At 37.1% G+C, this 15,992-nt stretch overlaps 1 protein-coding gene and 1 pseudogene across 1 annotated transcript in view; both read right to left on the bottom strand.

Annotated features, from left to right (window-relative positions):
* LOC149800799 (metaxin-1-like) overlaps positions 1-15,992 on the bottom strand; it is a 45,054-nt gene that overhangs the window by 27,588 nt on the left and 1,474 nt on the right. The window contains exons 2-3 of the mRNA XM_089954793.1: positions 8,607-8,676; positions 243-319 (exon numbers count right to left, since the gene is read on the bottom strand). Of these exons, the coding sequence (XP_089810919.1) occupies positions 243-319; positions 8,607-8,676 (147 nt within the window). The remainder of the gene's footprint in view (positions 1-242; positions 320-8,606; positions 8,677-15,992) is intronic.
* LOC149800800 (uncharacterized) lies at positions 11,300-12,001 on the bottom strand (annotated as a pseudogene).

Here is a 15,992-nt window from a genome sequence, read left to right as displayed (position 1 = left end):
GATTACCCTGCATGGTTATGTTTATGTAACACAATCATAAGATATATGGGGTCATAGCATTAGCATTCCTAATTTCTACTGGCAAAAATAAGTTAATTTACTCACAAAGCACTCTCTGCTACAATGAAAACAAACAATATTTACATCTTGATATTTGTCACTGAAATGTACAAAGAACTCCTTTTAAAAAAAACAAAATGGAAGCATATTTAATACAGAATTCTTAACAAATATGTTCTTACCTGTAGCCTGAGATGAGCAAAAATATTCGAGACTTTTGTTTCTTGTTTTGTGCCATGCTTCATAATTGGCAAATATCCTGAAAGTAAAAACAATTATTAAAATAGCAGCAGAAAGGGTGAACAGACCTTTAGCTGAATCGTCATTGAAGACTAAAACCTCATACAAAAACGAAGAAAAAAAACGTCAAATAACACAAAAACAATTATCACATATGAAAACAGAAGTTTCAACATCAACGATAGAAGACTCAGATTGATAAAATAACTGCTGTATCTTGATATTTGACTCAATACAAAATACTTTACTGCGACTGAGGAAACTTCCATAATTACATATATATGAAAATGTAAGCTTCCTCAGTCACAAAAAAACATAGGATGATTTATTTTATCAGCAACGAAGTATCAGACTGATGAAATAACAATTATATTCATCACACATAAAAAAAGCAAAAATAAGTAAATAATTGTTTTATGGATGATAGTATTGTTATCTCATAGCTATTAAAGTTACTGCTCTAGCTGATTCAGCATCTTTCCATTCTTTTTCTAGGCTTTTAACCTTTCAGCTTCTTCACATTTGATTTGCTCTGTTATTATCTTTTCAGCTTCCTCAAGTATAGCTGGATCTGTATTTGACTCTTTAGCTTCCTCAAGTATATCTTGTTCTATTTTCTTTAAACTTGCCTTTTATCATAGTATATTGTTTTAAAAATTCTCTTTGGTCTGAGGAAGATGATGATCCCATGAAATCCACGTGAGAACCACCGACCCTTGAGAAGCTACTGGCAAGCTTTCTCACATACCCACATAGGCCAAATCCGAGACTCGAACCTATGCAGACAGAGGTGAGATGGCAGTGATCCGTAACGGACAGCGCTTTAGACCACTCGGCCACTTGGGGCCCCCGTCATGGGGTCCCTAACACTGTCGAATGATGACATTTCAATGCAAGCTCCTGATGTAAACAAGCAGTCAGACTGCTCACTTTACATTCTGGTTTCTACAAGAGTCTATTTCAGCAAAAAAAAACTGTGTCATTTGCATCCAATACTTGCAATGTCTAGTATTAATATTTCTGAAATAAATTGAACAAATAAATAGGAGGTTTGGTTGATATCTTCACAGAAACAGATCATGACTAAAATAAGCCTGTCCTTACTGAATGTACACAATTTTGATTTTTAACATAGCCTGAAAAAAACATTCAGTCATATTGCTATGATGTCTGCAGTGTAGCAAAACATAGTGATGTCTAGCACTGGAACATCATACCACAGACATGTAGCATCATGTCCCTACCAGTCAAATTATTCTCACACCAGGTCAATCAGTCCAACCACTAACCTCTTAATGCCGAACGCCTAGCAAGGCAGCTGTTAGCATAATTTTTATAAGTTTTTGGTATGACTCAGCTGGGTTTTTGAACCTGTGACCTCCTGCATCCAAGGCAGATGCTCTAATCACTAAGCCACTGGAGCGGTCCTTACTGAATATGCAAAGATTTGTTTTGACAAACTTTGATTGCATTTTTAATGCATTATTGACCACATTGTGATAAATAAATAGGATCCAAGGGTCTTTCCCAAATACATACCAAGGCAGCTGACCTAGGCTGGCCTTGATGGATATCGAACCTGTAACCCTTTGATTAGGAGTCTGATGATTTATCAGGGCCCCGAGTTGCCAAGCGGTCTAAATCGCTCATCGTTACAGATCACTGCCATCTCACCTCTGTCTGCGTGGGTTCGAGTCGCGGGTTTGGCCTCTGTTGGTATGTGAGAAAGCTTGCCATTAGCTTCTCGTGGGTCGGTGGTTCTTTCTGGGGGTTTCATGGGTTCTTCCTCCACCATTAATGCTGGCTGCGATGTATAGTCTATTTTGTGTTGAAAAATGGCGTTAAAACCTACAACAACAATAACAACAACAACAACTGATGATCTATCAACTAGGCTACCATAGCTATCATATACACAAACCAAATGTACATGATGAAAATGAATGGAAGGAAAAAAATTTAATATATGCATATACAAAAACAACTATTCATAATGAATTAGTCCTCTGTGTTGACGTTGTAGGTCTAAATGACCCTGGAGGTCATTACAAAACTTACAAAGTATCTTACCCTTGGTCAAGGTATGAAGTTTTCAACTAAACTTGCTATGCGATTTTCCATTATTTTCTTCTTAAATTTACCATGATCTTTGACTGCCGACCTTTACAGACCAAAGTCTATATATTTCTTTCTTCCCTACAATGCAAATCACCTACAAAGGTTGGTCAAGAAACTTATCCAAGAACAAAATTTATTGTGCAAAACTGATTTTTGAGTCACAATGTCCTCAGCCTTTAACCTTTTGTACCCACAATCAATAAGACTCTTAACTTTAGTGCAAGTCCTTAACAATCTATGGTCAAGCTATGTGGTCTAGGACTTGAACTATGCTCTAGACCTAAATTTATTTTGAATTTTTTATTGTTTTGTTGTTGTTGTTGTCTGGAAGGTAGAACTAATTTGACTAAGTGTAATCCATATTCTTCTTTCAGTCTGTGACCTGGACCACTAACTTCAAAATTGACAGGCTTCTTGGTTACTTGAATTGAAAGCCATCCTCAAAGTTTGGTAAAGGTAGATGGTGTTAAACTAAGTTATTGTACAGAAACTAAAAGGCTTACAAATAGGTGGTCAGATGTACATATGGCTTGATGTACATAAACATGCGGACAATGTCATAACATTATAAAAGCTCTGCCTTTTGGGTGGGCACATATAAAAATGAGGACATCTACATTTCTCCAAAACATCAGTGTTCAACATATGAAAACTCTAGAACCCATTTTAAAACAGATTCCTGGACCTAAAGCCTGATATCTTGGAAGCAGTCTTTACATGGAGCTCCAATGAGGCTGAAGATATAACTGAAGATTATACTGATCTGCCGGTGATACAACCAATTTCAAGGTTGATGTGCTATATGCATTGAATAATGACATAATGCCAATGAGTCACAGGAAAGTTGTTCAGGACAGAAATGCTAAGGCTTGGACACTCTTGTAAACTTTTCAGATGTCACCATAGCCACGCATAACCTTTGGAGTGACAACTGGCAATACAAAGTTCATGCATCAATAATTATCTGATTAATCACAAATGAAGCCTCAACTTTAAAGCATGCAACATACAGTACCTCATCTAATCCCATACCCATTCAAATGTACAGTGCATATCAAACCTGCTGAGGCTAACGTATCACATTGTAAAATGGAAAGTTTTCCATTGAATATATTTGTATCTACTTCCAACTAACCTGGTCACAAAAGGCCTTCCAAGATGGGTAGACTGTATTAAAGTCTAGCATGGATAACATATGGAATCATAAATACAAATACTTAACTCAAATGTAGGTCATATGAACCTTCTCCTAAGTGCATCAAAGTAATAAAGATGCATCCAATTACCAAGCTTCATGACAAGAATATAAACAACACCCAAGAATGACCTTTTAACACAAAAGTTGAACAAAGTCACTGAGCATGAAATACAAGCCACAGACTTCTTTTGGCAATACTGATACAGAAATTGCCATAATGCATCCACTTGCTAAGTTTCATGATTCTAGGTAGGATAGTACACACAAAACATGCCAAAAATCTCATGTGATCAGGAGCTAAATTCAAAATTTAACCAAAGCAAGTAAAAGATGAAATATCGGTTACAATAAGCCTCTTTTGACATAACTCTTATATATGGGCATTATGTTATTTCAACTCTTAGCTATATAAAATAATTTAACAATAAGTTAGTTTCAATGAGAAATACTACTATAAATGAATTTAATCTAAATTTTCATGTATACTCAGGGCCTTCTTCTTGGAAAGCTGTAAAAAAAACAACAACACACAAACCCATGCACCAAACAATACCAGCCAAATATAAAAATAAGCTTATCAAGCGAAACAATGTACCTGTGTAATTAAGTAATTGCAGATCATTAAAGTTAACAAAAGGTTGTTCCATCCATCAGGTATTGCCACCTGGAATTAACAAGAGGCCCTTAATGACGTAACTGACATGCCAGACGGTGAATGTAAATTAACACAATAAAAAAGAAATGAATTTTTTATATCAGACAATTCACTGATTTCAAGTTCAATACAAATGTGATCACTGTTAATAATTTCAGTTGCCTGTACCTTTACCTTTTTACCTTCACATAAAGACACAGCTGCTTCTACCAAAACATAATCAGCCTCTCAAGTCTCATGTGACAGGAGTAATAAAACATGAATGGTCGGGAAATCCTAAATCAAAATCAGGGTTCATATATTGTTGTTGTTGTTGTAGGGTTTAACGCCATTTTTCAGCACATGATAGGCTATACATGGCGGCCAGTATTAATGGTGGAGGAAGAACCCGGAAAAACCCGGAAAGAACCACCGACCCACGAGAAGCTACCGGCAAGCTTTCTCACATATCCACATTAGCCGAATCCGAGACTCGAACTCACGCAGACAGAGGTGAGATGGCAGTGATCCGTAACGGAGAGCGCTTTAGACCACTCGGCCACTCGGGGCCCCAGGGTTCATATAGGTTTATGTGGGAAAAAAATTCAATTACAATTCAAGAACAGAATGCTGATTCTAAAGGAGTAACATTGAACCATAAGCTAAAATGCCTCAAAAATAGGCAAAGTAAAACATAAGAAAATGAAAAAACTACTTCAAAGCAAGCTGTATTTACCATTAATTCAGTGGAACTAAAAGTCATCCAAAATTCACAAGTGCTGCTGATATGCATAACCATTTGTTTTTCTTGCAAGACTGACATTCATGCTTTCATCAAACAAAAGCACAAAGGTGTTCCCTATGATTTTCTGCTCTAGAAGAGCAGAAAAACATGGTGCTATACCAAAGGTAGCAAGTTACACTGCATGCATCAGGGATGGTCCTGGCTTTTAAAAAGCTGTCGCCAAAAAAATCGCCAACCTCAATATTTTGTCGCCAATTTTCAAAAAGTGTCACCAGAACAAGTAGTGTACATTTTTCCAAGTGTTAATTTAGTCTATTAATGTAACAGGCAATGAAAATTACAAAAGATGGGTTAGTTAATTCTTTAATTACAACAAGCATTAACAAAATGTTACAAAGTGTTACATGAAGATCCGTCGCAATTTTAGGGCTGCCCACTTGTTGAATGCAGTTTCAAAGTCTAATTTTTCACATCTGTACATGCTGATTCTCATGAAATTCTCAAGAGATGAGATGCAGAGTTTATTTCTGATGTCAGTTTTTATGAGGTTCATCTTACTGAATCCACGTTCACAGTCCACAGCACTGACAGGTGACACCAGTAGTCTATCAGCATCCCCACCCCCATGGCTAGCTTCACAAAGCTTGTAGTGAATTGCTTCCTAAATCCCAAGAATGATCACTGAATGCTGTATAAATTTTCTCGACAAGCAAAATAGGATCTCCATTCCCACGAATGAAACTTACACGAGTCAACACCTGGCAATATTGGACCGTATATATAAGCATAAATTCACACCCAATTTAGAGATTCTTTCACTCTTGTATTTTGAGAAATAAATAATTATTATTAATTATGCAAAACTGGTTGTTGGTTTTTTTTGTGCTATTTCTTGTTTCGGAGTTTAAGTCTCAGCAGCCGTAACACGGATTGATGGCAAAAGGAAAAGATCAATGAGTAAAATGCTGCACTGGCGACAGACATAATTGTGATTGAGATTTTTCCATTTGCTTTGTATTTATACACAGTAGTCGGTACTTCAAAGGTTATCAGTTTTCTATGAAGGTTCAGCAAAACTATTGTACTGGTATATGTAAAAAAAAAAAAAAAAAAAAAACCAACAGAAGATTTAGCCATTCAATTAATTGTATCTGTTCTATTCGCGTCTTCAGAAGTCGGTCAGTTGTAGGTATAGTTCGGTAGCATGATTGACTGTATCACAGCATACAGTACTCAGCCCAGATGTCAGCATAAGCAGATTATGATGTAACAATGCACTGTAAAGATGGGGTTGTCAATACGAACAAAGGATTGTTTGTGTAACAGATTGATTCCAATGCATTGCTTAGTCAAGTTTGTGGCTTCCTTTCGTTCTCCCTTTTAATTTATCCAGTCCAAATCTATGATTGTATATACAAATTAAATAACCAAAAAGTCTGTCGCCAAAAAAATCGCCAGATGGGATATTTTTGTCGCCAATAAGGAAAAAAAATCGCAATTTGCGACATTGGCGAAGCCCAGGACGATCCCTGTGCATACTCCACATGCATGCTTCTTCACAATGTCTGGAAATATGATCTTAACAATGTCAGAAATGTTTTCACAATTATGAAAACTGAAATGGTTTAATCCAGAAAAAACTTCTGCTTCCAGAACTTCTAATGAATCTGCAGTGAAAATAATCAAACTGGTAAACTCCAGGACAATGCTAGCTGGGGCTACACAGGCTGGTGCAGTGGCAGTAGTTTCCCCATAATGGGCTCTGGATGTGCCAAAATATCAATGTGTTTTTTAAATGGAAAGCTGTTTGATTTGTTAGCACTTTTGTTACTTTTTCGAAGTCAGTCTTGATATTCATTTGTTTTAAGTCAGGTTTCATGATAGCAACAACAACCTCCTTTATAGTGACGGCTCATGATTGATTAGTCACTTTGTTTAACTTCCTCGTCCTTCTAAAAATAGCAGTGATGCATGATGATGCAGTATTCATCAAATGCATCTCAGTTTCATGAAATTAGGCATAATAGTATATATCTGCAGGGTCACAAGCTAAATACAACAACTTAACCAAAAGCCAGGAACATGCAAAATGTAGGTCACAGTGACATTCTTCTTTGCTATGAGAGTGGAACTAACAGACATGCATACAACCGTCTAGTGTGATGATTCTAGCTTGAACAGGGCTTGAGATATAAACTTAAGAAAGAGCATTTCAACAAAATCAGTGATGCATGAAATATGTTATAAGTGTAATACTGATCAAGATGTAATCCCTAACACACACACACAAAAATATATATACATAGTCTGATGAAGCATTAAAGTGAAACCGGTCACACGTTCTACGTGTTGGTGTTGTTTATTTTATAATATATATATATATATATATATATATATATATATATATATATATATATATATATATATAATGCTCACACACATATATACAAACACAGAGGGTGCTAAAATCTATTGGGACAAGAGCTACATGCAAAGTAACATCAGCTAGTAAAATGTAGATCCCAGTGACTTGACTTAAAACAAAATTTAACCCAAGACAGTGTAAATTTAAGTAGTCAATGGAATATGAAATATAGTTCATAGTGACCTAATTTTGTGACGTAGCTTTGGTACTTATCAAGATGCATCCCCTCTTTATCATGAACACACACACACACACAAACACACACACAGGGTGCAAAAAGATCTAGTTGGTAATGAGCTAAATCCAAGAATTTAAGCCAGTAAATTGCATGACATTCCACTATGGTAACTGTGTGGTACTACTAATCATACAGTTTTATGAATGTAAGCTATACAAATGAATCAAAGTCAGTTAAGTGTGAAATATAAGTTCACAGTGGACCTTTGTTTGTTTGGAGAGTGAAGTACTCATCAAAATGAATCCCCTCTGTATACCCTAGGGTTGCAGAATTGAGAATCAAAAATCTCCTTGGTTTCAAAACTGGGGGTCAGACTGAGTATAAAAAAAAAAAAACTGGTATCAAAACTGGAGGTCAAATTAAAAATTTGGGGGTCTCTGAAGCACACATGAGGGTAAAGGGAAACACTGCCTCACCACATTTAATGATTCTGGGTATAACATGATTTATACACTGCAGAAAACCTGAGCAAAACTGCAAATGCTTATCCATGAATGTACAACTGTAACATGTTTGTACCAATTTAGCCCCCTCTGATGGGGGTAGATGCTATGAAACCCACTCAAAACTGCTGACTAGAACCTAGAAAGAATGAATGGCTGACATTCAATGTGGATATACATATGCAAATGTTTTAATATGTGCAGACCCTAACACCAATGCCTGGGTACTATAGTGCAATAGATTAGCTTGAAGAGGTGAGCTAAAAAAAGAGATATACATGTGAAAATCTAATCAGATCTTCTACTCATGACCAGGATGAAATGTCAGATTTCATATTCAACTTACATGAGGACCTAAACAGTATACATGTATCCATGTTTAAATAAACCGAGAGGGTTCAAAACAGAAGCTGTGCATTGGTGTCTAAAAGGGGATAAACAGCATCTGAAATTTAATATATGAGCTTACACATGATAGGTTTAATTCACTCCTTTCACTTCTCACCTGAGGGAGATTTCCATGGATTGTTAGTTGCTTTCACCTTTACTGGAACACCAGAAAATTTGCAATATGCCTGAAATACAAAAAAAAATATTTATTTATCATACTGTTTTTGCATAACATCAGCCTTTAAAATGAATGGTGATAACAACACACCAGTTCCATACAACATCATCTTGCATGCATGACAGTTATGATACAATCTTCATTAACGGGACTTTGAAATTTAAGCTTTGTAATGATTAATTCATTCCCAAGTATTAAGAATATCCATCCTGATGTTTAGGAAATGTAAGGAAACAAATAAAAATTGATAAGCTTTCTGTCCAAACACTGTCTTTCTTTACAAAAATAAAGAAATGATGATGTTGAAACACTTGTGACTGTTCATTTCACCCAATAGTCAGGGTGGGGTGGGTGTGTTAGCTTATTTTTTTAAAGACATAAGTCCTTAAAAAAGCTTAAAATTGCTAATCTGATTTCTATTAAATCATTCACAGTGCCCCTCTAAACCGCACTATTGAACCTTTTATCACATTAAAATTCAAAAGGGCTATTGTATACACCAGTAATGCATCAAGCAGAGGTCTCGCTAGGATTTTAAAACTAGGAGTCCAGGACTCCCATTTTGGTAAAAATAGGAGTCCCACCATCAAAAGTTGCAGTCCCTTCTTTCCTACAGAATCAACACGGACGTGAGTGCATCTATTTTTAGATGGAGAGGTTTTCGTAATGTAATCCCTCACTTTAATATAGCTCCATTACAACAGTCCATTGACAGGATTGCAAATTTATGGCTTATTTATTTGTCTGCATGCTTGTAGTAATTTTAGGCAATGGTTAAATAGTATCTGATTTGCTGGGGTTTTTTCCCCCGTATTTTTGCAAATACATGTCAGGTCGGAAAACATCTTAGACCATAAAGCGCATTTCGTGAATTCCACAACATAGCATTGTCCCATACATTTCTGACCAACATAAGTCGCATTTTAAAGTTAAATCTTTAATAAAATAATACCTTGGCTTTGCTTTCAATGATATGTATATTTTTCTGAAAATATTTGCCCGATGATTTACGAAAACAGACAATATAATAAACTGGTACATCCCAGACTTAGTGAAGTCCGCCATTATTTCCTGTAAGGCCTACTGGTTCACTTAGAGTTTCAAACTAATTTTATGACGAAATAGTGTACAAGAGGCAGTTAATATATATCCAGATTACCAATTCTGATCTTAAAACACATGTTTGTATGTTTTATCATCAAAGGATATCATGCAGGAAATTGATACTTGCTACTTTACTCGGAAAAGGGTTAATGGTCAATCAGTTATCAAAACATAATGTTTGTGAATGGGCAAGAGTTTGTTTGTCAACGTAATTGATATCAAAACTAGGCCTAGCTACTGATGTATTGATGAATACATTTTGCTACAACACTAGAACTAACCGGGCTAAGGCGAGGGGCATTTTAAAAAATGTATGGTCAGTCATTGTACCTCTTAAATAGCTCTAGACCAACAAGTTGTTCTGCGCCTTTTTTTTTTTTTGTTTGACTGACGCCAGTCAAACAAAAAAAAAAAAAGGTGGAGAACAACGTGTTGGTCTAAAATAGCTCTTGTTCGTCCATCAGAGTGATACTGAATTTTGTCAATCCAAGTAAGGACTTATTCCAAACACTAAGCTAAGCATCACACACTTTCTTACACTTATCAACTGTCCCACCCGAACTATCAATTCTAGCAGCTTTAGCACTCTTCTCAATCTCGTTACAATCTTCATAAGTTTGCCGTTTAACCCCAAAATACTTATCCAAATTTACAAATGGCATTTTGACTAAGTCTCAACATGTCTTGATTCTCGTGCATTACTTATTCCGATACATTCGGAAATGAACACAATAACGAAAGCTAAAGTTGTTTATTTGATGTACTTTTATAAATGACCACATGTACATCTCTGGGTCCTTCTGACTCTGAATTCTATCACTGTAAATATCAATACATTTTCGCATCCGGCCGCCAGTCAAAGCCTTTGAACTTGCAGCCCACTATTGCATCATGTTCTTTTTGATGTACTCTTTTAATGGCAACATGTATGTACATCAAGGGATCTTTCAGTCACTGAATTCTGTCATTGTAAATATCAGCACAGCTATTTTGATCAACACATTTTCCCACAAAGCAGGTGGCTGAAGCAGGACTGGCAAGTCTTTGAATTTTGCCACACACCTATTACATGCATATGGAGGACTCCTGCCTCAGTGATTTTCTGCATCCCAGATCAAAAACTGGCATCCAAATACATGTAACTAAGCATTTCCGAGATGTCTGTTTGAAGTATAACTTCATCCAAACAGCAGGCACCTTTCCTGTTACATCACAGTGTACAAGAGAAACCAGATTAAACAGGATCACCCGGCTTAGCTATCTATCTATCTATAGATACCTTGGTGCAGTCACACTTGACTATTAAGTGACGGGTGGTGCGTGGTCAAAGATAAAGTAAAGATGGAAGTGATAGGACAGTCAGAAGAGTAATGATAGGAAAGGCAGAATAACTAAAGGAGTGTCAGTGTACGTTTTCGTCCCTTCATACCCAGACCAATCTGGCTACTGTAGCAGCAATTCGATATGGAATCTCAACCAGCGTAGCCCTGAGAATCACTAGGTCTTACTTGCCGCTAACTAGTTCATTAGAATATGATTTTGGAAAGCTCCTGCTTGTGAGATACCAAGTCAGGAGCTTCTGCAACTGTTGATGGTAATTTGTTCCAAGTCCTTATTGTACGTGGGAAGAAGTTGAACTTGAAACAATTTGTTGATGCTGACTTTAATTGGAACTTTTTCCTGTGGTTTGCCCTAGTTTGGCTATATGCCAGGGTCAGGTATTTGTCTGCTGGTATTTCCATTAGGTTGTTCACAATCTTGCACATCATGGTCAGCTGGGCCTTGGTTCGCCTGGATTCGAGTGATTCCCACTAGAGATGGTTCAACATTGCAATGACACTGCTAGTGTTACGATATATATTTGTGGTGAATCTAGCAGCTCTCCTCTGAACCATCTCTATCTTATTTATTAGAGCTGTATTATGTGGGTTCCACACAGTCGAGCAATACTCAAGACCTGGTCGAAATAGAGTGAAATATGCCACACTTTTTACTTCTTCATTGTTGATTTGGAGGTTGCAGCACAGGAAACCAAGGTTACTGTTCCCTTTTTTCACTATCTTGTCTATGTGCCTTTTCCAAGAGAGGCATCTAGACAATTCAACCCCGAGATATTCTGTTGCATGCTCACTGGCTAACTTGTGTCCCTTAAGAGTGTATTCGGACAAGATTGGTGATTATTTCCTGTAAATTCTTAGGATGCTGCATTTTTCTGGGTGGAATGACATACCCCAAGTTCTTTCCCAGAGGGATCTCACAGTCCTTGAAGACATTTATTTCCCAGTAGACTATACAGTCATCTGCAAAAAGTCTCGTGTTGGATTTGACGCTCACCGGTAGATCATTGATGAACACCAGGAAGAGGATAGGACCCAAAACATTCCCTTGAGGTACCCCACTAATGACTGGTGCTGGGCCTGATGCTGCTTCATCTACTGTAACTCTCTGTGGTCTGTCTGACAGGAAATCTCCGATGCATTTCTGGGTGTTACCCCTGATGCCATAGTGGTCCAACTTACTGAGGAGTCTTTCATGGGGGACACAATCGAAAGCCTTGTGAAGTCAAGGATAGCAAGGTCATACTGCTTCCCTCTGTCTAAGGATTTGGCGAGCTCATTCACTAGGGTAAAGAGCTGTGTTTCACAGCTTCGATTGGCACGGAAATCATGCTGGCAGTCTGTTAGAATGTTGTAGCGATCTACATGTTTCATCATGTTGCTGACTATGATGTGTTCAAGCATTTTGCAGCAGATGCATATAAGGAAGACAGGTCTATAATTGCTGGCCTTGAATCTTTCTCCATTTTTGAAGATAGCTGTAACATTTACTGTTTTCCATACATCAGGGACATAACCTGTTGAGAGGCACTTCCGGTAAATATAACTCAAGTAAGGTGCACATTCTTCTGCTAGATCTTTCAGGATCCTTGCTGGAATCATGTCTGGTCCTGTAGCTTTCTGTGGGTTAATTTTCCGCAACAAGCTGTATACACCTTCTTCAGTAACTTGGATGTCAGGCATTGGTGGGTAATGATCTCCATGTAGGCTTGGTAGATCACTCTTATCCTCTTGTGTGAAGACTGACTGGTATTGACAATTCAGTATGTTAGCCTTGTCAGATGCCTCTGAATGTAGTTTCCTGTGTTCCTTGAGTGGTGCCACACTGAAGTTGTCTCTACATAAGGACTTTATGTAATTCCAAAATCTCTTCATCTTTTTTGGTTGTTGTTCTTGATTTGGGTTACCGACTTTTCTGAGGGGGTTCCGAATGGCCGAGTGGTCAAAAGCACTCTCTGTTACGGATCACTGCCATCTCACCTCTGTCTGCATGGGTTCGCGTCTCGGATTCAGCCAATGTGGGTATGTGAGAAAGCTTGCCAGTAGCTTCTCGTGGGTCAGTGGTTTTCCCGGGTTCTTCCTCCACCATTAATACTGGCCGCCATGTATAGCCTATCGTGTGCTGAAAAATGGCGTTAAACCCTACAACAACAACAACAACAACCGACTTTTATCAAGTTTTCAATATATCTCCAGTAGGCCTGCCATTCTAAGCGTTGTGATCTTGCTTTTGCTTCTTTGTATAGTTTTCAATCTCTTGTTTTTCCTGTTGTTTTCTGTCTTGCAAACAATTTGTTCCGTCTTCTGTGTTGGCTCTAATGGATTTGTCTATACATTGCTTGTTTGTTTTGTTTCCAGATAACGTCTTAGATGGTCTAAATTTATCCATTAAGTGTTTGACGTTCTCCTCAAATATTTTCCCTGTGTCATTTGCAGAAAGGTTATCTGTTTCACGTATGAATGATTCTTGTGTTGACTTCAATTCTTCACGTAATTGGCCATAGTCTGCATTCCTGTATTGGAAGACTTTATGAGCTGCTTTCTTCACTTTCATTTGTCATAGGCTGGACTCTATGTAAACTGCTTCATGGTCAGCAATTCCTGGTATGACATCACACTTGTTGATTAGTGTTTTGTTGTTTGTGAAGAACAGGTCAAGCAGATTCAAAGTAAATTCAGTTACACGTGTTGCTGCCATCTACAACCTGTTACAGGAATGAGTCCTTTATGATATTTAGTAGCTGTTGGCATTGGGCAATGTTTTTGCCTTTTGGTAGTGGACACTCATTCTCCCAGTCAATATCTGCCAGATTGAAGTTTCTTAGCCATACGTGCACACCTCGTGGGATTCTCATAAGGCATGAGTGAAGCTGATCTATGTACAGTGTGACCCTGCCATAACACGGTAGTTGGGAGCCGTAAAACCTGACAGCGTTATATACCGAACCGTTTTACATGCAACCAAGTCAGTTAGCTTAAGAAAATGTACTCCCCCAAAAATGGGGGGGGAGTAATAAATGTGGGCAATAAAATATGTGCTTTGTTAGCACAGTTACCATCTTAAATTGATGCATATTAAATGAGAAATACACCTGTAGTGAAAACAGAGAAGACATAATATGATAGTTTACTTTATTTAGAGAACCATGAATTGGTACATATACGTGAATCCTGTTTACATATAAATGTCTAACGTATAGCACGAACAGAGTATCAACACCGTATACTGATCTGCGAACCTCATCATATACATTGAATCCACAATACAAGTGATTCCATCGAAAATATGCACACACACACACAGCTTTAAAATATTCAATAATTTTGTAACAGGTCATATTGGTCTGAATTCAGTGGAAAAACATAGCACAATCACATAACAATTAACGAAACACATTTACTTTAAAGTACGTTCCAAGTTGGTAAAAGTTAGTTTGCACTTTAAGCCGCCGTTGGCAGTGTTCGTAAGCATAAACTTTTTCCCTACAAAAAGAAAACTTACTTTCACAGCACAGTTAACGTGTTCCAGTCACATTGGAAAATGCAAAAATCCATCAGATTCCATCACTTTTATTTAAGTTTGGTACTGACTTCCTTTGAAGAAAAGTTCTTTGCTGTTATTGAAAGATTGTAGTCAGCTTTATTTGATGAAGGGTGCATGTGCTACTGAAGTCACCGATAAAGGACAGCTTTGGAGAACCAAACGAATGCCCATTTCTTATTGTGGCAGCAACATCAAATAATTGTATTACTTGATTAAGAGTGGTATTTTTTTCATTTGCTGAGTACGTTTTCATAACAGTCGGTACTTCAAAGGTAATCTGTTTCCTTTGCAATTTCAGCAAACTATTTTGTCTGGGTACATTTTTAAAAAGGAATTCTCCGTCGTTTAGACTATTCTAGTTAATGTCCCTCCATGCCTACTGAATAAGTAAGATATATTTTTTTTTTTTTACATTTGTGGTAGCAGCTTGATGCTTCTTTCCACGCATGCATCTGAAAATTAACAAAGGGTCAATGGACGTTAGAGACACAGGTGTTCTATTTACAGGGATTATTACAGAAAACGTGAGTGTTCTGAAGGATTTAATTCTGAGTGAAAAGAAGAGGAATTTTATTTACCATCTACATACAAATGTCACTCTTTGTAAATATATTAATTACTAGCGTGCAGCCAAAAATTCGATGAAAGATAGATTACGAGACAATGCCTCGTCTGGTTGATCTCTGTTACCAGAAATGTCAACAACAAAAAAGCAGATATTTCACAACATACAGAACTCATGCTAGTTGTCATGATAAGCGGATTATGATATAACAATGCACTGTTTAGATGGTTTGTCAGTATGGACAAAGAATTTGTTTATGTAACAATAGATAAATTTCAGTGCATTTTATATCCAGTTTGCAGCTTCCTTTCATGGGGCCTCTGAATTTCTGCACTCCAAACCAATGGTCGTGTATAAAAGTTAAAACAGCCAACAATGTAGCCAATAAATAAAAAGCCACATGATATGTTTTGCAGCCAATAAGGAAAAACAATCCAAGTTTGCGACATTGGCGAAGACCTACGCGATCCCAGAATAAACTTTTTATGCGTTTTTTTTCTTCTTCTTTTTACTTTTAAGAAGAAGAAAATATTTTTTCGTGTACGAGAAAAATGCATATAAAATTTCAGGAGCCAAGCCACGATCGTCTTGTATTATTCATAAGCGATCTCTTCCCCAAAATGATAAGCAACTTGTTACATTTTTTTCGTACTTTTTAAGCAATTTTTTTTTTGGTGCACAAGAAAAATACATGTATATGAAATTTCGTGAGCCACACCATGACCGCGTTATATCCGAATTCGCGTTATAACGGAGTGTGCTTTAGCGGGGGT

The sequence above is a fragment of the Sinohyriopsis cumingii genome, chromosome 4 (assembly GCF_028554795.1).
Source record: "Sinohyriopsis cumingii isolate HCF-2022 chromosome 4, ASM2855479v2, whole genome shotgun sequence".
NCBI lineage: Eukaryota > Metazoa > Mollusca > Bivalvia > Unionida > Unionidae > Sinohyriopsis > Sinohyriopsis cumingii.
The sequence above is the reverse complement of the archived record's forward strand: the minus strand, read 5'-3'. Positions and strand labels throughout refer to the sequence as shown.